Below are 25608 nucleotides of genomic sequence, written 5' to 3' on the forward strand. Positions count from 1 at the left end.
GTTACCTAAAAAATGAATTTATCCTGATCTGTAAATTTTATAACTGTGAAAAATTATCATTGGTTCATAAGTCCCAGCTGGGTCGCGATTCAAATGTAAAAATATTTTAACTAACTGGGCCTAATCTGGACTTTTGACTGGCTATCTGACCGCTTTTAATTCGGTACGGGCTGTTTATAAAATCCCACACCGCTTCTCCCAAATTGATAAGCAAGAGATTAGGAGCCCTCTTCCAGTTTAACAGCAGAGGGTTTATTTATGAGAGACAATTTAAAAACAAGAATACAGGAAAATAAGACATACAACCTGAAACCTCGGCCAACAAACTCTCCACTTTCTCTGTCAGCCGAGCCTTTTCCGTCCTGTCTCTGTCTCCTTCTTCTACCTTCTAACTGAAAAGCCCTTTCTCCACACCGTTGTGAGCTCCCAGCATCTCTAGTGTCTCTGTACCAACCGACCTTCTTCCAGCACCCCCCTCACTGAAAAGCCCCCTGCTTCACCGCCCTGCTCCTTTCTTCTAACTCTAAGCCCTCCTCATTTTGTCGACCCCCCCCCTTTTATGTCTCCCTGTGTGTCTTTTTATTAACCTCCTCTCTCAGGTGAAACTCGGGCTGGCCACACCCAGGGCCGCTGCTGAGCCCTGTGATGCACTTGCCAGGAGCTGGGGGTTGGGTGAAGCAAACCCTGGCATCCCTCCGGCTTCTTGTGTGTCTCTCCGATGTGTGCGTGGCTGTTCCGTGCCATGCCCGGGCTGGGGTTTTTCGGTCCTCGCAGCTTACCCTGGCTCAGAGGCCACCCCCCCCCCCCCCCATGGAGGGGGAGGGGCAGCTCCACTAGCAGAGCCTGAGGCTAATTTTAATGCCTATAATGTAAATTATACATGTATAATTATATAAAACATTTCCATATTAGCCATATTGGAGAGAAACCCAAGAAAAATAAAGTGAGAAAATTATATGTCAATTTGCAATGAGTTCATGAGTTCTTTCTCTGGAAATGGATAGCATTTTTCTTCATGTGTCCTTCAGAATTTTTTTGGATCATTGTATTGAACAGAGTAGCCAAGTCTTTCACAGTTGATCATCATTACAATATTACTGTTACTGTATACAGTGATCTCCTGGTTCTTCTCACTTTGCTTTTTTTTTGTGTGTGTGTGGGGCAAGGAAGGTTAAGTGACTTTCCCAGGGTCGCACAGCTCTAGTAAGTATCAAGTGCCTGAGGCCGGATTTGAACTCAGGTCCTCCTGAATCCAGGGCCGGTGCTTTATCCATTGTGCCACTTAGTTTGCCCCTTTCACTTTGCTTTGCATCAGTTCATATAGATCTTGCCATGTTTTTTTATGAAACCACCCCCTTTGTCATTTCTCATAGCACAATAATAATTCATCATAATCATATACTACAACTTGTTCAGCCATTCCCCAGTTGATGAGCATCTTCTCTATTTCCAATTCTTGGCCTCCTCAGAAAAGAGCTGCTATAAATATTTTTGTACAAATAGGTGCTTTGCCTTTTTCTTTGATCTCTTTGGGATATAGACCTAGTAGTAGTATTGTTGGGACAAAAGGTATGCACAGTTTTATGGCCTTCGGGCCTAGTTCCAAATTGTTCTTCAGAAGGGTTGGACCAGTTCACTACTCCATCAAGAGTTCATCAGTGTCCCTATTCTTCTTTCATCCTATCCAGCATTTTTCTGCTAGGTGTGAGGTGGTAGCTCAGAGATGTTTTAATTTGCCTTTTTCTAATCAGTAGTGATTTTTTGGTATAGCTTTGATTTCTTCTTCTGAAAACTGCCCATTTATATCCTTTGACTATTTATCAATTGGGGAATGGCTCTTCTTTTTATCATTTTGGCTCAGTTCTATACTCAGTATATATTTGAGAAATGAGGCCTTCATTAGAGAAACTAGCTATAAAAATTTTTGATGTTACTTCATTGTCTGTGGTTCCTTTCAGCCAAATACCAAATGTCATTATGCAGCTGCTGCTGCTGCTGCTGTTGCTGCTGCTGCTGTTGCTGTTGCTGCTGCTGCTGCTGCTGCTGCTGTTGCTGCTGCTGCTGCTGCTGCAGATATTTCGGGCTTCTAAGCCTGGGCCTGGTGGCAGATTCATGCAGCTGCCCTCCAGCCCTTCTCACTGGACTTCCAGATGTGTTCATTCAGTTTTAGCTGCCCTTCTTCTGGAGGCTTTGAGGAAGGGCCATCAAAGGGCCACCTTCTTCTCCATGAAACCTTTCTTGAGTCTTCCTTGCCCATAGCTTCCCTGCCTCCCCACCCCAGATGGGACAGGAGCTCGCCCTACCCATGCTTCTCATTGCACACTTGGAGCCTCTCTCTGGCATTGCCACTTTCTGCCTTGTGTTAGTAATTTGTGTCCACGGCTTAGCTTCTCCCTGCCTGTGAGGGCAGAAGCCCATGTCACTTTTCATTGCTATGTTATCCCCAGGCACAGAGCCCTGCCCATTATAGGTGCTTAAGTGTTTGCTGAATTAAATTAAATGGAATTGGTAATGTGACCCTATTTTGTGCATCAGTGACTGGTAGTACAAATGGAATGCATTTAGAGCTTCCTGAAATACAGTTGACATGTTAGTAGCATTTGAACCTGCAGGATGTGATTCTCTAGAGAACTAGATTGCCAGACCATCCTCTCTTTAATTGTCTTCCCAAATGTTCTCCGAAGGGAAACAGGAAAAAGCTTATTTTCATCGATTCCGGGAAAGCTCTTTAGAGCACAGAGCAAGCTTTGGAAGGGATGGTAGCCTGACTCTTAGCTTTCATTTTCCAAGCGATCCTTCAGTTTGTTTTTAGAACCTGAAACTTTTGTGCTCTGGTGTGAAAGAAAACTGAAAGAAGCTGGCAAAAGCTGAGGCAGGCTTTTGTGACAATGAGTTAGATGGTGTGAAATGTGAGAGGAGACACCTGGAGACAAGAGTGGAGGACCTTGCTTTCATCTATAGTGTCTCAGATTCCAGGCCTGAGGGGGACCTTTCACTGATGATCAGCCTTTCCATTTCACTGAAGGGGAAACTGAGGCTCTGTCTCCTTGGGCAGTTCTGGTTAAGTGCCCTCAGTCATTTTCTGCAAGCCTCTTTTCTCCTGATTTTTCCAGGATTTTTCACCTGCCCAGCATGGAGCACTGTGCACCCCAGCCCCCTGCTGGCAGTGTACTCCTGTGCTTATGGACAGATGCATGAAGCAGGGGCCTGTGAAGAGGAAAAGGGCTCTCTGTAGCTTGGGCCACCTCATTCACACTTACAGAACTGAAGCAGAGGATAGCCAGTTACACCTTTTCTGTCCTTTTTTCTCTATAAATCAACAGGGAACCAAGCATTTATTAAGTGCTTACTTTGTGCCAGGCATCCTGCTAAGCCCTGGGAATACCAATACAAGCAGAAAGAAAGTTCCTGCCTTCAAGGAACTTACATTCTAATGAAGGAAAGAGAAGGAGGGAGGAGGAAGGTGTCTGCACAGGGGGAATGGTGGAGAAAATCTAGAGAGTCTGAAATGGGGCCTGAAGAGAAAGGAAGGCGTGCCTGGGCCTGCGCTCTCCTTAAAATGGAGGTCCTGGGAGAAACTGGCCAATCAGGGGAAGGGAAGCATAAGACTTGTTCTAGGGAATGTCTATTGTGAGTTTGGAAGCAAGAGGATGAGGGAGTCTGGGCCTGCTGTGTTTTATGAGCCAGTTCTGGGCCATCTTTGGCTGGAGCCTTCTGCAGAAACAGCTCTGGAGCAAGAGCAGCCCCTGTCCTGAAGACCCGGGTGAGGCCAGAACAGCTTTGCCCAGTCTTCTCTTTCCCTTTTTCACTCCCCCCCCCCCACTTGGCCTCTCAGTTCTACTCCCTTTCCCTTCTCTTTCCTAAGCTCCTGTTTTCTGATTCCTAGACATATCTCTCCACAGGATTGTCATAACTAAAGTGCTCTGTAAATTTTTTAAAAAAATATTTTTTTCTTTTATTTTTTCTTAATAGTATTTATGTTTCCAATGACATGTAAAGAAAGCTTTCAATATTCATTCTTTTTTTTTTTTTTGTGAGGCAATTGGGGTTAAGTGACTTGCCCAGGGTCACACAGCTAGTAAGTGTTAAGTGTCTGAGGCCGGATTTGAACTCAGGTCCTCCTGACTCCAGGGCCAGTGCTCCATCCACTGCGCCACCTAGCTGCCCCTAATATTCATTTTTGTAAGATCTTGAATTCCAAATGTTTCTCCCTCCCTCCTTTTCCTCTCCTCTCTTGAAGCCAACAGGCAATCTGATATAGGTTTTATATGTAAAATCATGTTGTGAAAGAAGAATCAGAACAAAAGGGAAAAACCACAAGAAAGAAAAAACAACCAAAAAAGTGAAGAGTATGTTTTGATCTGCATTCGGACTCTGTAGATCTTTTTCTGAATGTGGAGAGCACTTTCCATCATGAGCCTTTTGGAATTGTCTTGGGTGATTGTATTGATGAAAAGAACTAAGTCTTTTACAGTTGATCATCACACCGTGTTGCTGTCACTGTGTACAATGTTCTCTTGGTTCTGCTCACTTCACTCAGCATCAGTTCATGTAAGTCTTTCCAGGTTTTTCTGAAATCTGCCTGCTCATCCTTTCTTATTAGCACAACACTATTCCATTACAATCATATACCACAACTTGTTCAGTGATTTCCCCAGGTGATGGGCATCCCCTCAATTTCCAATTCTTTGCCATATTTTTTCCAGTTACATGTAAAAACAATTTTTAACATTCCTTTTAAAATTTTTTGAGTTCCAAAGTCTCCCTCCTTTCCTTCCCCCACTCCCATCGAGAAGGCAAGCAATTTGATATAGGTTCTATACATGTGCATTCATGCAAAATATATTTCTATATTAGTCATGTTGTGAAAGAAAACACAGATCAAACAAACCAACCCCATGAAAAAGCAAAGTTAAAAAAAAATTAGCTTCACTCTATATTCAGCCTCCAAAGCATTTTTCATCATGAGTCCTTTGGAATTCTCTAGGATCATTGTACTTCTGAGAATAGCTAAGTCATTCACATTTGATCATAATGACATTGTTGCTATTACTGTGTACAATGTCGTCCTGGCTCTGCTCACTTCCCTTTGCATCAGTTCATTTAAGTCTTCCAAGGTTTTTCTGAAACTATACTGCTTGTCATTCCTTACAGCACAATAGTGTTTCATCATGATCAGATAGCACAACTTGTTCAGCCATTTCCTGATTGTTGAGCATCCCTTCAATTTTAATTTCTTTACCATTCCTATAAACTTTAAAATGCTATCTAGTTCTTCATTATTTTGTTCCTCTTTTTTTACAAAATGAATTCCATTTTCCCTGAAGTTCTCACTCCATTATCTTATTAAAGGATTTCTCCATTATTCCAAATACTGACAAACAATTCATTTTCTCAGTGATAGTTTGTCCTTGAGGAACCTTCCCACTTGGCCCATGGAATGTCGCAGGAAGTGTAGACATCTGTTGGGGTCCTGGACTGGAAAAACATTGGGAAATTCTGGGCTAGAGTGTGAAGTAGTGAGGCTCTGGGTTTCCATGGAATCATAGGAATCAGATCTCTAAGCTCTGAGCTCAGAGGCATCTGCCCAGTCTGTGTCTGAGCCTCGAATCTTCCCCAGGATTCCCGGACATATGTTGCTCCAAACCCGTCTGGGACCATTTTGGACCCATGCTGACTGACTGTACCCTCTCCTGTGTCACATGTGTGTACTGTTCATGGAGAAAGAGTTCACGAGAGGGACTAGCCAGGCTACATTGGGAAGACAATTTACAAACCCAAGCCCTTGTGGCACTGCGGCATTGCTCTGGGGAGAGAATCTTAACGTGGAACGTTCCCCTCTCCTAGCATGTGAGCCACGAGAGACTGTGGTTGTAAATCCAGTCTTTGTAAGTGAGTTCCTTGAGAGCTGAATCTCATTATTGCTGTCTTCTGGAGGACAGAGCAAGGATCTCACTGCCTTTCCTGCAATCACATATAACAAGGTTTTCACAGTTTGCATTGCAGCAGAAATGCTCCCCCCATTCCTATGCTTTTTGAGGGTCTCCTCTCCCTTATTTTTTTCTTAGACCATCCTGTGAGAGTGAAGAGGTACTGGTACTGCCTCCCAGTCTCTCCTTCCCTGTGGATACCTCGAAATAGAGTTAGGAATTGTAGTTACCATCAGTCATCACCAAGAGATAATGGAGGATTGCTGGGCTGTTGTGAAGGGACCTCTGAGATCATTGAGTTCAACCCCCCCCCCCAAAAAAAAGCACATGAATCCTGTGGAGTTGGGGCCACAAGTGACTCATCAGCCTCTGACTCTGAGTGACAATTCCTATCTTACAGAAGAGGAGGCTGAGGCTCAGAGAGGTCAGGTGACTTGCCCAGGGTCCTACAGCTAAAGAGTGTCAGAGCTTGAATTCACACCCTTGGTTCCCAACTTCAGGGCCAATACCCTTTCATCTGTATTGCACTCTTCAGGCAAAATAGCCTGGATATCCTCCTTCCTTTCTTCCTAATGTGGCTCTCTGATGCAAGGCTCCTCTCTCGCAAAGATTGGGCTATATCCCCTTTCTGAGACTTCTCCTAAGTATTCCCCTTCCCTCCTACATTTGAAGTCTTGCTGTGCTGAAGGTTCGGCCCCTTGCCCAAGGGCCTCTTGAAACGTCTCCTTGTGCTGGTTTCCTTCCATGGGGCTCAGATGGCACTTTGTGTTATCTCGGGTGTATCCTTATAATCTGTCCTGCCTTCTCATAGAGTAGAGATTGTTTGCCTGTCTTAAGCCTTGATTTGGGCTGTTGAAAGGAACATGCTTTGTGGCCTGTGAAGGGTTCTAGAAATGGGAGCAACTCTTTGTTGTTGTTTCTTGGCAATTCCATTGGTTCCACAGTATACCTCAGTGCAACCCCCTCCCTCTTTTCTCCTGAGATTCTTGGGCTTGTTCTCCCTCCCCTCCAACCCCCACCCCCCAGTTTTTAAAGGTGATGCTTTTTTTAAAAATCAGTTTTTCCTGATTTACCAATTAAACTTTGTCTTTTAACTGATAAAAATGGTTATCTAAAACTGACTGATGAAGCCACTAAGCCTAATGTTACTGAATTCCACCCCTGTAGGCCTCCGCCTTTCCAGGCTAGAGATTTCTAGGAGGTATAGGGCATTCTGGGCATGGGGGACAGCCTGCACAAAGATATGGAGATGGGAAGTGGACTGTGTGTGAAGGACAGCTTGTAGGCCAGTCGGACTAGAGCATGCTGTGATGAGGGAGGGGAGTCTAGAGTCTAGGAAGGTAGTCTGGAACCAGATTGGGAAGGCATCAGTGAAGTATCAAAGACATAAGATTGGATTTGGGCTTAGATGCAGTGAGTAACCTTGAGAGTCAGCCCTGTGCTTGCTAAAGGAAAGTCACTTTGGGAGCCAGGTGGAAGACGAATGGGGGAGAGAAGAGATTGGAGGCAGGGAGACCACTTAGGAGGCTTCTCTTGGAGTTCCCATGAGGGTAAGAAAGCTTAGCCTCCAACTTGTCACCTGTAAAACAGCATGTGCCTTCCACACAGGGGACTTTATGATACTTTGTGATCAAGGTGCTTAGTAAAAAGCTGTTTAATTGTTCAATAAACATTTATTTATTAAGCTCTAGGCACTGGGGATTCACATCTGCAGCCTAATTTCACCTCTGCCTCCCTCCAAGAAGTGAGCCTTCTTCTAAGGGGATACAGCATGTATGGGGAGTGGTGTTGTGGCCCAGCAATGGAGCTTCGGACTCAATGAGGGGAGTCACAGGGCAATAAGAGGTCTTACGGCACTCTTGTTAGGCTCTCTGATACCTAGGGCATGAACTGGAAAGGGGTCCGTGTGGCAGCAGGGGAGAGTGCACAAGGCCCATGCTGGGCAGGCTCTCGAGGCCTTCCTGGAAGTGCTGGTGTGGTATAGCCCCAGTGCCCAGTGCCTGGAAGGCTGACAGACATTTCATGAATGCTTGATGATTTTGACTCACATGGGCTTATGTCAGGACCTAATAAGAAGTGTTGAATGAAGGCATTTCTCCAATTAAAATGGTGGCCGTCACCACTTAATTCTTGAACTCTTAACTTTTGTCATTCTGAAGCATTTTAGCTAAATTTCAAAAAGTCTACGTCATTTTGTGGTTATCGGGCATTTTATTTTGCTTCTAGATGTGCCTGGGGACCAGCGTTCTTATCATGGAAAGGAGGCCATGGATTCCCGGCCCAGTCGTGGAAGAGGAGACACAACCCGCTTCCATACGGTGAATGTGGCCCAGCCTGTCCGCTTTAGCAGTAAGTTGCAGACTTGGGATGGTCTTTGTCTTTGAGATGGGAAGGTCTGTGGACACCTTCCTGCTGGATCAGACACCCTGTGGTTTTGGCTAGGCATTAAAAGAATAATTTTGTCATAGACGTCACAGTCCTGTAGGCAGGATTGTGCCAAATACTGTAAGTATGTTCTGGTGGGGGTTGAGGTTAATTAGTGACACAGCCTAACATAGGAGAGAGAGCACAGGCTTTGGAGTCAGGAAGACCTGGGTTTTCAAGTCACTCCTTGGAAACTCCTGGGAAGTCACTTGACATACTCTTGGTCCTCCAGGCAGCTCCTTTAGCATTCTGAGTGTGACAAACACCAATAAATGCAAACATTTCCCTGCACAAAGGAGAGCAGGGCTGCCTATGGAGCCAAGAATCCCAGGCCTCCCAGGCCACACTCTTGAGACTGTGATCTGCAGGCCCCTTGCTGAACTCCACTGGTAAGTGGCAATTTGTTTACCAGAAGCTCTCTACACTAGAGAAGTTCCAGATCTGAATCGGTGGCTCTCTAGAAAAAGGAAGCAGTGGTCACGGGGAGGCAACCCATCCAGCTCCTTTAAGAACAGTCCCACCCAGACCAGGCTCATGACTTGTTTGACAGGATACCTAGACTGGCACATCAGGGGAAGACAGTGGGCATAGTTTAGCTACACAGCAAAGCATTTGACAGCCTCTTGCTTCCTCGTGGATGAGATGACATGCAGGCTAACAGTGGATTCAAAGCCTGCTGAACAGCTCACTCAAAAAGCTGTTGTTAGGGCTCTGTCTCAGCTTGGCAGATCGTCTTGAGTGGAAGATCCCAGGGCTTGGTTTTTGACTGACGCTTTGGATAAAGCTAGAGAGAGCCTGCTTTACAGATGTCTAGATGACACAAACCTGAGAGGGAGAGGCACAAGGTTAGGGTCAGGATCCAAAAAGATTCTGGCAAGCTGGAATGAAGGTTCTTTAAAAATGTTTGGGGGTTTGTTTGTTTGTTTCGATGAAGTTTAGGGTGGATTTATGATTTTACCAGCGTAGGGAATTAATTATAAGTCACAGACGAATTGTTAATCTGCACTGCTGGGCCAAATCTAATAAGGTGAAATTGAGTAGAAATAAATGTGGGTTCCAGAAATCAACATGATGAGACCAGGATGAGTAGGGGTGTGGCTAAGCAGCTCACTTGAAAGAGGTGGGGCATGTTTTGTGAATTCCTAGCATGACGGCTCCCAACCGTGAGCCACTGTAGACACCGTAGCTAATGAGGTCAGAGGCTGCATCCAGAAGGTCCTTCACAAGGCGGGCTGTAGGGCTGCTCTCCTGGGCTCAGGTCTGGGCAACACTTTGAGGGCATGGAGAAGCCAGGGTGGGGAAGGAAGGGCCTCCCTCACTGAATGTGCCCTATGAGAATGGCAGAGCTTGAGTGTGCAGAGGGGCAGACTTAGGGGGACGTGGCAGCTGCCTTCAACACGGGGCTGGAGAGCCACTGGATGTGTTCTACCCCAGGCAGCATTTTTTTAAACTAGTAATGGTGAAATCTGACTTTTATGTAGCCCTTAACATTTATTGTTGTATTCAGCTGGTATTATTATCCCATTTTCTAAATATAGAAATGGAGGCCCCGAGTAACCAGCTGTTGTCACTTAGACCAGGAGACACTGGTGGAAGTTACTGAGAGGCCGTTTTAGACTTGATACCAGGAAGTGCCTCCTCACACTGAGAATTGTCCCAGAGTGGAATGAGATGCCTCAGAAAGTGATGAGCTCCCCGGCCTTTGAAATCTCCAAGCAGAGCCTGAACAACCACTTGTTGGTGTGCCATGGAGAGGATTCTTGGTTAACTGTAAATTGACTTTGATGGCTTCTAATGCCCCTTCTAAACCCAAGATTTAGTCACTTTGGTCTCAGGTCTTTACATGTGAGCTCCCCTTTTTTGTTTGCACAGGTTTGCTTTAGGATTTTTTTTTTTTTGGTGAGGCAATTGGGGTTAAGTGACTTGCCCAGGGTCACCCAGCTAGCAAGTGTCAAGCATCTGAGGCCGGATTTTTTTTTTTAAAGTGAGGCAATTGGGGTTAAATGACTTGCCCAGGGTCACACAGCTAGTAAGTGTTAAGTGTCTGAGGCCGGATTTGAACTCAGGTACTCCTGACTCCAGAGTCGGTGCTCTATCCATTGCGTCACCTAGCTGCCCCTCTTTTAGGATATGCAGGGATGCAGGTTGTGGTTTGGATCTTGCTGGGTGGCAGAGTGGGAACTCTGATTCCTGAGGCCCTTAGGGATGCCTCAGGGCTTATGTAGGAACCATAGGATTTAGAATCCCTCCCATCCCCCCCAAGCCTGGCTCAGGTCAGAATCAGGATTCACAGCCAGGCTGCCTAGCTCCAAGGCCAGCATGTTTCTCCATGGCCCTGCTTGATTGGCACACCACTGAGGTGTGTTGGTAATTTTCCTAAATTCCTACCAGCTGAAGATTCTGCATTCTTTTGCACATCTTCCACTTCTCCCACACAGTGTTCCCTGTTGCATTTCTTTTGCAAAGTTGGGCTGGGGGACAGAAGCAAAGTCATGTAACCATGACTTGTGGCGCCATGGAGACTCACTCCTTCTAAGCCTTCGGGAGAAGGCTTGGTCAGAGATCCTGGAGCCCTTGGTGTCTCGAAGCCAGGGGTCAAGAAACCCTGAATTCTGGGAACCTTTTCCATCCTGGCCTCCAATGAAGTGTACTTTGGGGGTCTGCCAACTAGTCTGGCATTGGCCATTGTTGCTTGAAACCAAAGGAAGACTAATTAAGAGACCTTGAACTTGTGTTCTAGTAGTATCTCATAGTTAGACTGTGCTATGACCTAGGGCCAAAGCTCTCTGCCTCTTTGCTTCCAGTTGGAAAATGAACCCTGTTACCCCATAAAGTAAAATGAGGTGACGGAAATTAGTCCTCTTATTTCATGTATTTGCTGAATTTTTAAGAAATGGAGTTGTTAAGTGGAAGTGGGATTTAGGATTTATAGCAGGCTTTGTATAGAGTAGGTATTTAATAAATGCTTGTTAAATGGGGACAGCATAAAAGCCATGATCATGAGGTATTTTTCTCCCAATATCAATTGCCTACATTATTTAAACAATGAATCACAAAACTGAAGAATGGTCATTTAAAAAAAATAAACATTTTTATTTAAAGTTTTTAGTTCCAAATTTTATTCTGTCTTCCCTTCCCCCCTCCCCTCCCCCCCAGTAAGCAATCAGATATAGGTTTTACATGTGCAATCATGCAAAACATTACCATATTAATCATTTTGTATAAGAAAACTTGAGAATTTAAAAAAAGTTTTATTGCTATCTTTTTTGATTACATCACAAAATTTCTTCTCTGTCTCCTTCCCCTCCCAGAGAGCCATCCCCTTTTACTAAAATAATTTTTTTAAAAAGGAAGAAACCAAAAATCAACTAACAGATGTCAAAGATCTGGTGCTAAGGGTAGCATTCCACACCTGTTGACCCCTCTCCTCTGCAGAAGACCAGGGAGAGCTCCCATCTCATAGTTCTTGTTGGGGGCCATGCTTGTTCTTGATAATTATCACCATCAGAGGATGGGCATTTATTTCACCAGCATCTCCTGGTTCTTGGGGGAAATCTTCCAGGCACTGTGTTCAGTCAGCTCAGCAGTATAACAGTTGGTATTGATTCCAGCATGCCCATGTGCAGCTAAACAGAGTTGACCTTCTTTCTCCCTCTGGCCATACACAGTGAACTTCCAGAGACCACTTGTCATGTTACTCCTCTCCCTGAGATAGGGAACAGGGCCCCTTCTTCCGTGCCTCAGTAGAGAGTCTTCATGGATGACTGTGGCCACCCCACTGGTGCTGGTCAGAGGCATCTGGGAGCCCATCCAATCCAAACCCCTCATTTTATAGATAAAGAGACTGGTACCCAGAGAGGTCTCGGAGCTGTGGAGCAGGGCCTATAATTAATTCATCCTCTAGCACCCCCTGCCTCCAGTGGCCTCCTATCAATCTTTTTTCACTTGGGTCTAGATGGTGCTTACATGACAGATATGCCCAAATCTATGCCTAGAACCTTCCATCCAGCAAAGGACTGTCCCCAGGCACAGGAGGGGGAGGTTTATCCTAATGGGGTTTAGGAATTCTGTACCCGGAACATATCCTGTTGGACGTCTCTGGATCCAAGGTGGAGGGAAGCAGAGTCTGGGAGTTGGAGTCAAGGGATCCTAATCTCTGAGAGAAATCCTTGGGATCCCCAAGAGCAATGGAGCAGTGCTCAGCAGAGGGGCGATCTAAACATTAGAAGGCAGAGGTAGATAGTGGCAGGGCCTTGGCCAAGAGAGGAGCAGCCTGGCCGTTTCTATTTGGGCGACTCCTTGGCGCCCTAATCTCCTTATTTGTGAATAGCAGATGATGCTGACCGGTATCGTGCGCCCCCAGGTTTGTTGTGAGGGACTTTACAAACCTTTGGTATTACCAGGAGCAGCAGCCACTGCTCGGCAAGGCAGGAGCGAGGGGCCACGGGGAAGCTTTGGGAGCTGCGTGAGGCTGCCCAAGGCTTGGACTTTGCATTCTTTGGATTTGCAGGGATGACCTGGCACTTACAGACCAGACTGTTGATTTTTACCTGTTCTCATTAGGGAGGACAGACTCTCCAAGATGCCAGGTGAGAAAAGCTGGTCCTCATTTTGGCCTGCTAGCCCTAACATGGGGGACTTTGATTCAGGCCTTCCACTGGATGCTTTCAGAAAAATGAGACTCTCAATGGCACTGGGGATTGGGGTTAGAAACATTTAACTGACTAAATAAAACACCCACTTGCCCCCCTTCATCTTGTTTTATAAAGAAAACAACCAGGTCAGCTAGGAGGTATCTTTTATAATATTGAAGGAGTAGTCACCGAATCGGCTTGTTCTCGGCCCTCTGTGTCCTGAGCTTCTGAGATGTCAGTGATGCAGAAAGCCCAGATACTGCAGAGTCGCTTCACCTTCATGATGAGAATGAAAGCTTTGGTTGGGCGGCTCTTCCCTTGAGAGGTTTTCATAAAATGGTTCCTCTTGTTTCCCTTCGATGAAGAGAGGGATGTCTTTGTCCAAGTCATGTGGAATCTTGGTGGAGGAATGTAGCACAATTAGAACTAGCAGCTGGATGGGCAAGGGCGTGGCGGGGAGCGCGAGCGGCCTTTCACTTCTGTAAATCTGTTCATTTGGCGTAAGGAAAGGCATCTACCTGGTCTGGTGGAATGTACTCTGCTTGAGTCCCAGTCATCTTTGTAGGCAGCGTATGCGTGTGAGCATGCCCATCTGTGAGTGTGTGTGTGTGCAAGAGAGAGTGTGTATGGGTGTGTGTCTGTGTGAACACATGCATGTCTGTGAGTGTGTATGGGTGTGTATCTGTGAATATGTACACATCTGGGAGTGTGTATGAGTGTATGTGCGTGTCTATGTGAACATATGCATGTCTGTGAGTATGTGTGTGAGAGTGTGTCTGTGTGAACATGTGCATGTCTGTGAGTGTGTATGTGTGTGTATCTGTGAATATGTACACATCTGGGAGTGTGTATGAGTGTATGTGCGTGTCTATGTGAACATATGCATGTCTGTGAGTATGTGTGAGAGTGTGTATGGGTGTGTGTCTGTGTGAACACATGCATGTCTGTGAGTGTGTATGTGTGTGTATCTGTGAATATGTACACATCTGGGAGTGTGTATGAGTGTATGTGCGTGTCTATGTGAACATAGGCATGTCTGTGAGTATGTGTGAGAGTGTGTCTGTGAATATGTACATATCTGGGAGTGTGTTTGTGTGAATATGTGCATGCCTGTGAGTGTGCAAGAGTGTATGTGTGTGCGAACACATGCATGTCTGAGTGAGTGTGTATGGGTGTGTGTGAACACGTGCATGTCTGTGAGTATGTGAGAGTGTGTGTCTGTGAATATGTACATATCTGGGAGTGTGTTTGTGTGAACATGTGCATGCCTGCGAGTGTGCAAGAGTGTATGTGTGTATGAACACATGCATGTCTGAGTGTGAGTGTGTGTGAGTGTGAACACATGCACTTCTGGAAGTGTGTTGCTTGGTGTACACTAGACCTTGGTTGGATGATACTTTGGGGAAATGGAGCAAGGGCTTCCTGGGCTAGGAAAATGTATCTTCTTTCTGCTTCTTTCACGTTCCGGTCCTAACTGGGGGGGACTGTTTCCCTTCTGTCCTTCATGTTTCCTAGGAAAGTGCCCGACAGGCTGGCATCATTATGAGGGCACGGCCAGCTGCTACAAGGTCTACCTGAATGGGGAAAACTACTGGGACGCCGTGCAGACCTGCCAACGGGTCAATGGCTCCTTAGTCGCCTTCACGACCTACCAGGAGCTGCGCTTCGTCCTGGCCCAGGAATGGGACCTGCAGGAGAGGACCTTTGGCTGGAAGGACCAACGCAAGTGAGTCATGGAGCTGCTCAGGCTGGTGAAGGAGGAGGGAAGAAAGCGGAAAGGGAGCCAGCCCAGAGCTGTGGGAGCTGGGCTGTGGGGAGGGGGTCTGCCTGTACCTCAGCCCCCATCTGCCCTCTGCACCCCCTTTAAAGGGGCCGTCCAGCCTGGGCTCATAGACCCCCAGGGCTGGGCCAGGCCAGGCCAGGCTAGGCCAGCTACCCACACCAGCCCACTGTGGGGCGGCTCTAGGAGCTGGGAAATGTTTCTGCCTCTGCCTCCCATCCCCCACAGCTGTTGCATCTGGTTCTGTCCTCTGAGGTCAAGCAGATCATGTGGGATTCCCGCTTCCACTAGGCAGGCCTTCTGAGGCTTGGGGATAGGGACTGGGCCCCTCCTAAATCGTGTGTTCTCCTCTGGTTAAGGTGCCCTCGCTAATAGGGAGGTGCTCTCGTTGGCCTGGAAACTGAACAGGGGCTGAGGGTGAAGGGCAGCCCTAGAAGCTGAGGGAGCAGAATGAGCTCAGAGCAGGGTCCAAGTCAGTGGTGGAGGCTCTCTCCTTAGCTCACCACCTCATTTTGCATCAAGGCCCTTCCTCTGTGGGCCTTAAAATGAGTGATGCTACATCAGCTTCTGCCTTCTTAACTCCTCATCTACCTCTGAGGTTTTAGAGTGTCCTGAGGACCTTTTCGACTCTGACAGGCTGGGTTCTAAGGTTCTGTCTGGCAGGCCCATCAGGAGTGACCAGCACCTGGCCAGGGGCTATAGGAGGTAGCAGGCCCCAGGGCAGGGGTTCTTACCTCAAGGTCTGTGAATTAGGTTAGCTTTTTAAAATTATAATGATTTCAGTAGAATTGATTTCCTTTGTAATCCTCTGTTTGATCTTATGCATTTAAACATGCTATTCTGAGAAAAGGTGGTGGTCCGTGGTCTTCCCCAGAGCGGACTGCTACCCGAGGGGTCTGTGGTCTTCCTCAGATTGCTGCCCAAGGGGTTAAGGCCCTCCGGTCTAGGGCTTGGAGTTAAGGTGCTGAGGATTGAGTGTTCTCCAGGGACGGGAGAGATAGGGGAAAGAGGCCCACCAGCCTGTCCCTTCTTTAACGTGCTTAGCTCTTTGGCCTGTACGAAAGTGAATGACGGGCATCTCAGGGGATTTGTCACTGCAAGTGAGAGATCATTAGCTTCAAGCTTAGATTTCAGATCGCAGTCTTAGGGTCCAGCAGTAAGTTGCAAATCTGAAAATACCATATTGTATCCAGGCTTTTCCTTTGATTCTTTGTGGCCCTGACATGAGAGACTGATAGATATTATTATTCCTTTGGTTAAACCGAGACCCAAGAAAGCATCTATTTCGAGCTCTGTAACTGGAGCCCAAAGCTCCCTGCTACCTTTTCTTCCAAGACTTGCTAAGATTATGTGTGAGTGTGTCTTCTGCATTTTATAAATGGGCTCATGGGCCCCCCAGACTTGACAGCCCAGGGTAAGTTAGATTGGGCATAGGAGCTGTGTCTCTTGACTCAGTGGGTGTCCTGGGATCCCAGGCACGGGGCTGTTAGAACATGTGCTTCAGGGTGGTATAAGTGGGGCTTCCTCCCCAGAAGTAGCAGTGAGGTGTTTCACACTTCCCAAGGTGTGGGGCATTTACAAAAAATGGTCCTTGTACAAGCTTAGAAAATAAGAAGGTGCCTGAGGCGGGCAGGAGCCTGGTGTTCCCTCCACTTGGGAGTCGAATCTGTCATCTGCAGGAGAATAAAGCTAGCTAATAGCGTGACCAAACCCTCCATAAGAGATATGGAGAAACTATAATAGGGCTGCTTCTCCATTGAAATCACCCTGATTTTCTTTTCTCTGTCCCCACAGGTTCTGGGTTGGCTATCAGTATGTCATCACTGGTCGAAACCGTTCCCTCGAAGGTCGTTGGGAGGTGGCTCACAAAGGTAAGTGCCTGCTTAGGTGCTGTTTCATTCGTTAGGGGATGGTGGGGGGATAGCACACTGGCCTGGGAGTCAGAAAAACCTACGTTCCAATCCTGCCTCGGACACTTACGATCTGGGTAAGCCATGTCATCACCCTGTGCCTCAGTTTCCTCATCTGTGAAATGAGGGGGTTGGGCTCCATGGCCTCTTTCCTGATTGAAGTCTGTGACTGTGTGATCGTTAGGCAGATACTCCCTGGGCACCTGCTAGCTGCTTCTGAGCTAGGCCCTGAGGAGGAGGGTTGTTTGAAAGCGAAAAGGCGGCCTTGTCCCTGTGGATGGGGAGAAGTTAGGTGCTCCTCAGGTACCTGTCCTCGGGCCCCTTCTGCATCTCCAGGTGGGCTCCTGCTGCAATCTTGTGTAGAAATGATCGATTATGGCTCAGACACAGAAAGGGCGTGACTCGAGGGTTCACTTGTACCTCTGGACCTGGCCTTGGTGTTGGTTTGCAAGAAGGTAGAGGAGGACGCAGTGCTGGCTAAACAGATGTAGGCCAGTGTGGAAGCTGCCCAGGTATGGTCCTGAGTACCTGGGCATATGGGGCACCACGTGGAGATCCAGGCCGAGGAGAATGCCTGTGCCCTGGAGGGACAGCCCAGATCCTGCTCAAGACTCTGCCCAAGCTCTGGCTCATTAAGAAGGGGCCCACCCGGCAGAACCTACACCTGGGGGCCTTGAGAGACACCTGCCCATGGCACACTTTCTGGCTAGCTCTGGAGGAGAATGTGGCATCTTGGATGCTGAAGCTCGATCCAGATGCGTGTCTGCCTTGATGTGGAGGCTCTGAGGAGAGGCTAGAAGCCAGCCAGCTGAAGAGGTGGAGAAGCCAACACGGCTGGAGCCCCAACGAGGCAGGACATGTCTTCATCTGTGACCCCTGAAACATCATGGAGCAGATCCACTGTGAGAGCTAGGGCAGCAGTGGGGCCTCCCCACTCTTCCTGTTTTCTGTGTCATTCTGGGCTCATGCGTATCCAGCCTCTTCAATAAAAACCCTTTACTTCTAGAAAGACGGGATGGAGAGTAATGTATGGGGAGACTTGAAAGCTTAGGTGTTGGGTCAGGTGAGTTATGGGCTTTAAAAGCTAAGGATTTATTGATAGGGAAAGAATTTAAGACCAAAGAAGATATAGAGAACATTACAAAATATAAAATAGATAATAATGATTTTATCAAATTAAACCGCTTTTGCACAAACAAAAGTAATGCAACTAAAATTATAAGGAAAGCAGAAAACTGGGAAAGAATTTTTGCAACAAATATCTCTGATAAAGGCCTCATTTCTTAAATATATAGAGAACTGAGTCAAATTTATAAAAATACAAGTCATTTCCCAGTCGATAAATGGTCAAAGTATATGAAAAGTTAGTTTTCAGATGAAGAAATCAAAGCTATCTTTAGTCATGAAAAAATGCTCTAAATCACTATTAATCAGAGAAAGGCAAATTAAAACAACTCTGAGAAACCACCTTACACCTATCAGAGTGGCTAATATAACAAAAGAGGAAAATATTGGATATTGGAAAAGCTGCTGTAATATTTTTGTACAAATAGGTCTTTTTGGGGGGCAGCTAGGTGGCGCAGTGGATAGAGCACCGGCCCTGGAGTCAGGAGGACCTGAGTTCAAATCCGGCCTCAGACACTTAACACTTACTAGCTGTGTGACCCTGGGCAAGTCACAACTCCAATTGCCTCACAAAAACAAAACAAACAAACAAACAAAAAACAACAACAAAAAAACCAAATAGGTCTTTTTCTCTTTTGGGGGTGTCTTTGGGATATAAATGTCTATATACGTGTATATCTAGATATGTATGTATTCATCTATCCTAGCAGCTCTGACTTCGTCATACATACAGAAAAGCCGAGTGAGTCAAGAATGTGTGTTGCTCATATGCGATGTGCAGTTGGATGGTGGGTCTGGTGAATTCAAACTAGGATTGACGATAAAGGGCGCAGGCTGAAGGGTGCAGGCTTTGGGGTGGCCCTTTTAGTGGTCTCCCAACTTTCCAAACTCAGCTTCTTAATGGACGCCTCTTCCACTGGCTACTGGTCATAGAACAAAGTTTCAGTGACCCACAGGGCAGTGGAGACATTAGCGGTTGGGTGTAAGTAGTCTGTTATATTTTATTGCTCAGTATTCATGGCAGGAAGTGACCCGAGAGAGCTGATGGAGGAAGGGTGTTTGTATGATGAGAAAGGGTGTGTCAGCTTGGACTTTGTACTAGTATCCATGGGAGGAGGTGCCTCCTTGGGTGAATCCTGGTGGAACAGGTGGGTCGTGGCATGGAGAGCATCAGAGGAAGCTAATAGCAGCACCTCAGAGGAACTTGGGGGATTTGCCCCTTCTGTCCTCTGACCCTGCCCCCTCATGCAAGCCCTCGGCCCCTCACCCCAGGACACCGCGGTGACTGTTGGGCAGTGGGGGCATCTGCCTGCCTCATCTCTTTCCCCTCAGTCACTGAAGTGCTTTTCCTGAAGTACTGGAGCCGTGCCACCTCCTCCTCAGTAGGTTCCAGTGGCTCCCTGTTTTCCTCTGGGATCATATGCAGAATGTTCGGTTTGGCATCCAGGTCCTTCAGAGCTCATCCCCTGCCACCTCTCCAGTCTCGTTTCCCCTCACTCCCCAACACGTGCTCTTTGGTCCCATGCCCCCAGCGTCCTGGCTGTTCCACCTCATCTGTGGCTCTGGGCTTTCTCTCTGACTGTCCCTCATGCCCAGGATGCTCTCCCTCTTCACGTCCTTCCTTCCTTCTGCTGCCCTGAAGCCGGCCAAAGCCCACCACCAGCCCCCAGGTCAGGGCAAAGCGTCGTCTCCTGTCGCCAGCTTCTCCTCCTCAGTCACACAACTTCACACACAGCAGTGCCTAAGCTGGCATCGTAACCTGGGTCTGTTCCCAACTTGAGGAACCTGCCTCTTTGCTCCATAGCTGTTACTGCTAGGAGAATTTGAGGATACCAGCCATCCTGCAAAAGTGCCTTGGGAGTGTGAGTAGCTACCCGCTCTGTGGCTCCGGGCAGGTGCCTCAGTCTCCTTGTCAGCTGACTTCCTCATGCAGTCATGCCTCGGTGTGCTGAGCTGTGCCCACAGAGCCGGTGCTCAGACAGGTCCTCCCGAGGGCAGAGCCTTTGAGTGCTAGCCCCTCCTGGTGCCCGTCCTCATTCCTTAGACACAGATGAGATGGCATGGGCAGAGTCCCTCTGTCCTTCTCTTGATCTTATTGTGCCTGTTGGTGTTTCTCTGCCAGGTCCCTCTGAGATCTTTTTGCCACCAGACCCCATTTTTGCCTCGGCTGTGCCTGAGAATGACAACGTGCTCTGTGCCCAGCTCCAGTGCTTCCATTTCCCCACCCTGCGGCACCATGACTTGCATAGCTGGTATGCAGAGAACTGCTACGAGAAATCTTCCTTCCTCTGCAAAAGAAGTAAGCAGTGGCCTTCTCTGCCTCCTGAGCAGGGCTCCCAGGACCCCAGCCCTTGTCAGAGGGGGATCGTGGCCCTTGTTAGAGAGGTACCCCCAGCCCTTGTCAGAGGGGGACCATGGCCCTTGTTAGAGGGGGACACCCAGCCCTTGTCAGAGGGGGGCCTTGGCTCTTGTTAGAGGGGGACCGTGTCCCTTGTTAGAGGGGGGCCTTGGCTCTTGTTAGAGGGGGACCGTGTCCCTTGTTAGAGGGGGGCCTTGGCTCTTGTTAGAGGGGGACTGTGGCCCTTGTCAGAGGGGGACCATGGTCCTTGTTAGAGGGGTGCCCCCAGCCCTTGTCAGAGGGGGACTGTGGCCCTTGTTAGAGGGGTGCCCCCAGCCCTTGTTGGAGGGGGGCCTTGGCCCTTGTTAGAGGGGGACCCCTAGCTCTTGTCAAAGGGGTGACCTTGGCCCTTAGGCTGGCCCTTCTTAGAGGGGGGGCCCCGGCCCTCAGGCTGGTCCTTGTTATGGGGGGGCACGGGCTCTCAGGCTGGTTCTTGTCAGGGGGGGGTTCCCCTGGCCCTTGCCAGACAGAGGCTTTGGGCTCTTTACCGCAGGGATGATCGCTGGTTAGCTCAGTAGCTCAGTGTGGGGGAACATTGCACAACAGGGGAAGCAGGAGAGGAAGCCCTGGCCTGGGAATGCAAGTTGGCCTCAGAGTTAGGGAGAGCTGGGGTCAAAACTCACCGCTGACCCCTCCTGGCTGTATGTGCTTGTACAGGTCACTTAGACGCTCTAGGCTCTGCCCTCAGATTCCCCTCCCGGTTAACAGAGGTCCCCCCCAAAAGGGGCCAGGCCATGGCCGAGCTCCGTGTACTCTCGGGACGGTAAACAAATCAAGGCGCTGATGATCCATGACTTGCAGGTCAGGCGGGGGAAGGCGGCCCTCCCTGGGCTTACCCAAGGGGAGACACCCGCCTGCTCAGGCATTCCCGGGGACTCTCCGCCACCATAACGCCCGCCGTGCTCCCGTGTTGAGTCAAACCGCACCCCGCTTTTTCACATGAGGAAGCACGGTCACACGGAGTCAGTTGCAGGCCTAGGATCCCGACTTAGGCCCCTGACCCCACACCCTGCCTCCTTTCCATTGTGCTCCCCGCTGTCTTTTGCTTCTGCTCGTTGTGCCCCCTTGGGACATCCCACTGTGCGTATATGTCTGTCCCAGACCAAACGTGTGTGGACATCAAGGACAACATCGTGGGCGAAGGCTATCACTTCACGCCCAAAGGCAACGACCCCTGCCTGAGCTGCACCTGCCACAATGGGGAGCCGGAGATGTGCGTGGCTGCACTGTGCGAGGGGCCCCAGGGCTGCCAGCAATATGACAAGGACCCCAAGGAGTGCTGCAAGTTCATGTGCTTGGATCCAGGTAGGAGCCTGTCTCTGAATGCCAAGGCAGACATTCTGATACCCTGTACCAGTCGCAGTGTGTACCAGAGAGGAAGAAGCGGGGGGACAGGGAGAGAGGGAGGAAGAGAGGAGGGAGGAAGAGAGGAGGGAGGGAGAGAGGAGGGAGGGAGAGAGGGAGGAAGAGAGGAGGGAGGGAGAGAGGAGAGAGGAAGAGAGAGGAGGGAAGAAGGGAGGGAGGGGAGAGGTGGGGAGAGAGACAGACAGACAGGAGGAGAAGGGGAGAGGGGGAGAAGGTGGAGGGAGGAAAGGGGAAAGGGAGGGAGAGAGAGGAGGGAAGGACTTCGCTGATCACAAAGCCTGTCCACTCTTTTTTTGGTTTTAAAGTCCACTTCACCCTCTTGCTTATTACCTCCTGCCATTTCTTGACGTGAGCTGCCTTTCCCCCAGACCAGGGGCAGCGGGACCTGTGTGAGACCGTGGGCTGTGGGCCACTCTGACCCCCGGCCCACTTTGTTTTCTGTGAATTGATGGTCTTACAGGGGGTGTCTTTTGTGAGCCATTTAACAAAATGATTGCAGAGTCATCCAGACTCATGTTTAGTAAAGAGAAAATTGATGTTCTCATTCAGTTTTTTGTGGAAAGAATTTCTGTTCAAAGCTCGTGGTGCCCTGATGTACGACAAGTCCCAGACTGCTTTGTGTGGCATGAGGTCACAGGGCCTGCTCCCGTTCTCTTGGAGGTTTTCTTTACTGCTCAGCTATGGGATTCATTCAGTTTAACCAACACTGATCAGCACCTACTGTGTGTCAGACATGGGTGTGGACTGTGTGCTGGGGCTACCCCAGGAGGCAACACCTGCCCTCCCCTGGGGTGGCACAGCCTGGGGGTAACCATGGAGGTCAGAGGCCCAGAAGGGCCTTGGCTGCCCTCTGGTCTGCCCAGGCTCCTCACATACTGGAGGGCCCTTTGTCTGTGCTGGCCAGAGGAGGTATCTCCAACCTGGGGTGAGGAGCCCTTGGGATTCTCTCTCCCGCTCCCATCCCCATTGTTTACATGTTGACGTTTTAGGCGCTTATAAAGGTTCTGCTGTCAAGTGCCCAGGGATAATTCATGATCTGTCAAGGTAGCCTGTCCAGATTTATGAGCTCATCCAGGTAGGAGGCACTTCCTCTCCCAGTGCTAATGGCAGTCCATCCACACCTCTCCTCCTTTGTCACCCTTGCCCCTACCTTGTGGTGCATCCTCCATTGGGTCTGCCTCTCACACTAGGAGCCTTCTCCTGGTGGCATGCGTGATTATCTGGAGCAGCCTCCCCCCCCCCCCACTTAGCTTGGCCCTCCCCACCTCCAGGCCTTGGTGCATATGTCATGGAGGGTGCTGGGTTGCTCTTGGCAGGGCTCTCTTCCTGTCCTGGTCCTCTGAACCATCTGCAGTCCCAAGATGGTGGTGTTGGCATCCTGGGATTTACAGCAAAATAGCATCATGGAGAATATTTGCTTGAAGAGGTGCGGGCCGAGCATCATTGAGTGGCCTGGGCTAGTCAGACGTGCAGCTGCTCTTCCCAAGCCCCAGAGCTCCCACTGAGAAGTGTGCACAAGAGCATGCTTGCTTTCTCTTATGATCAGAGTAACTCGCATTTGTATAGCACTAGAAATTCCCTTGTACGGTTAGCTCACTGGATCTTCATATCAACTGTAGAAAGCAGGTGCTAGTACCATCCCAATTTTTCCAATGAAGAGACTGAGGTCTCGGTGTCATCCCCAGCTTCCCACTTGAGCTCACCCTACATACCTGTATGCCTTGTTTATATCTTGTGTGTGGTCCCTCCCCTTCTCTGCTCACCCGGTGCAGGCCCCCGGCCCATGTGTCCCTCTGTGCCACTCCCATTCAGCCTTCATTCAGCTGCCAAAGTCATTCTCCTATCCTGTAGGCTTGGCCCCGCCACTCACTCAACTCCAGTGACCCCCATCACCTCCAGGATCAAATAGAAAGTCCTCCATTTGGCTTTAAAGCTCTCACAGTCCTGTCTCTGGGGCCCAGTGACCCCGGCCTCTGGCTGTTCTTGCACCTGACACCCCCATCTTCACTCTGTGCCCCTTCCCGACTGTCTCTCCCCTGCCTGTAATGCTCTCCCTCCTTAGCCCTGCCTCCTTGCTTCCTGCTCCCTCCCCCTACCGGTACTTTTGGGTGACCTCATTTGCATGTGCACAGTTGTAGGCACATTGTCTCCCCTGCTAGATTGTAAACTCCTTGAGGGTAGGGAGAAAGTTTTTGCTTTTCTTTGTATCTCCAGTGCTTACCACAGGGCCTGGCCCATACAAGTCACATGATTATTGATTTAACAAATGTTTGTTGACTGACTAATATGGAAATAAAACTTAGGGGAGAGTTTGGGGTGGGATATGTAGATCTGGAAGCCTTTTGCAGGTGACTTACCCAGGGTCATATAGCTAGTAAGTGTCTGACACAGAATCTGCTGCCCTTTCCATGTTTCCACACTGCCTCTCCTGGCCTATACAGAGGTCAGAAAATGCCCGGGGGCCTCCCATAGGGCATCCACCATTGACCACCTCATGACTGGAGTCTTGTTAGGACAAGAATCCTTCAACTTTCCAGAATTAAAAAAAAAAATAACAGCTAGGGGGTGGGAATTCTTTTGACTTGATTTTTATGAATCATGTAACTATTTTGAAATAGATTTATAGTTTGGGGTCATTCCTACCTTGACAAACATCAACATTTAGTATTTCCATATATAAAGAAGAATCGCTATTATGTAAATCTTATTTTTTTAAAAGCGTCTAATAAATTGGGCCCATTTGTCCTGAAGCTGCCCCTCTTGTTGGTGTTCTAATTATCACATGCAAAATGTTTATTGATGTTTTCACTTTTTATCATTATCACTAGTCCCTATGGGGTAGCTAGGTGACACAGTGGATAGAGCACTGGCCCTGGACTCAGGAGGACCTGAGTGCAAATAACACCTCAGACACTTACTAGCTGTGTGACCCTAGGCAAGTCACTTAACCCCAGATGCCTTTAAAAAAAAATCCAAGTCCATCTCCAGTCGTCCTGATATATATCATGCCACCAGACCCAGATGGCTCTGGAGGAGAGAGTGAGGCTGATGGCTTTGCACAGCCCTCCCTCGCTGAAATCCTGTTTAGTGCAAGTCATGACATCACCCTGATTTTATGATCCTCTTCAAGAACGGAGGACAAACAACATCACTAGCCCCATTTCCTCTGTTTTTTAAACACCCTTATAACCCTTAAAGATAAGCAAAAAAATCCATACATTGGCCATGTCCAAAGATATATCCTTCATTTGGTGCCATGGGGCATCCTGCACCCTTGTGTACCACAGTGTTTAAGCCTTTCAGAGTCGTTTTTCTTTAGTGTTTTAGATGTCATATAAATTATTCTCTGGATTCTGCTCACTTCTTATCACATCATTCACACTAGCCCCCTCTTCATTGATGTCCCAGCCAGGAAATGAGCAAGTTTTTATCTTGGTTTCATACTCTCTGGGAATTAACTCTAACTCACTTTGTTGTTCATTTTATTTCCAAGTGACCTCTAAACAATGTCTTTGTGATTTCTCTTCCACCCTTTTTAATTTCCGCTCTCCAAAATCAGATACTTTGGAGATTTTAAAAGGTGTGTATTTCAGGTGAAATTCCTGAAGCCAGTTAGTTTCCAAACAGTGTGTTGGGCAAACTTTTTTTTTTTTTTTTTGTGGGGCAATGAGGGTTAAGTGATTTGCCCAGGGTTACACATCTAGTAAGTGTCAAGTGTCTGAGACCAGATTTGAACTCAGGTCCTCCTGAATCCAGGGCTGGTGCTTTATCCACTGTGCTACCCAGCTGCCCCCAGAGTATTCTTTCTTTTTTCTTTTTTTGATGGGGGCAGTGGGGGTTAAGTGACTTGCCCAGGGTCACACAGCTAGTAGGTGTCAAGTGTCTGAGGCCGGATTTGAACTCAGGTCCTCCTGAATCCAGGGCGGGTGCTTTATCCACTGTGCCACCTAGCTGCCCCCTGGGCAAACTTTTAAGAAGATGATCTGTGGTTTGAATTGTGAATTTTTCCGATGTTATTCAGCCTTGAGTTTCATTCTGTGAT

General features: G+C 48.2%; 1 protein-coding gene across 3 annotated transcripts in view; it reads left to right on the forward strand.

Moving 5' to 3' along the window:
- The window catches only part of DGCR2 (DiGeorge syndrome critical region gene 2), a 109486-nt gene that overhangs the window by 35662 nt on the left and 48216 nt on the right, over positions 1–25608 (forward strand). Inside the window, exons 1-6 of one of the 3 annotated variants that reach the window (XM_043981145.1) lie at positions 8219–8279; positions 12865–12943; positions 14504–14714; positions 16563–16639; positions 19926–20102; positions 21303–21506. In XM_043981145.1, coding sequence (XP_043837080.1) covers positions 12937–12943; positions 14504–14714; positions 16563–16639; positions 19926–20102; positions 21303–21506 — 676 coding nt within the window. In that variant the 5' untranslated portion in view covers positions 8219–8279; positions 12865–12936. Of the gene's footprint in view, positions 1–8156; positions 8280–12864; positions 12944–14494; positions 14715–16562; positions 16640–19925; positions 20103–21302; positions 21507–25608 lie in introns of those variants that run through there. The other 2 variants (XM_043981136.1, XM_043981140.1) reach the window with 2 other exon arrangements.

The sequence above is a fragment of the Dromiciops gliroides genome, chromosome 1, assembly GCF_019393635.1.
Source record: "Dromiciops gliroides isolate mDroGli1 chromosome 1, mDroGli1.pri, whole genome shotgun sequence".
Classification (NCBI taxonomy): domain Eukaryota; kingdom Metazoa; phylum Chordata; class Mammalia; order Microbiotheria; family Microbiotheriidae; genus Dromiciops; species Dromiciops gliroides.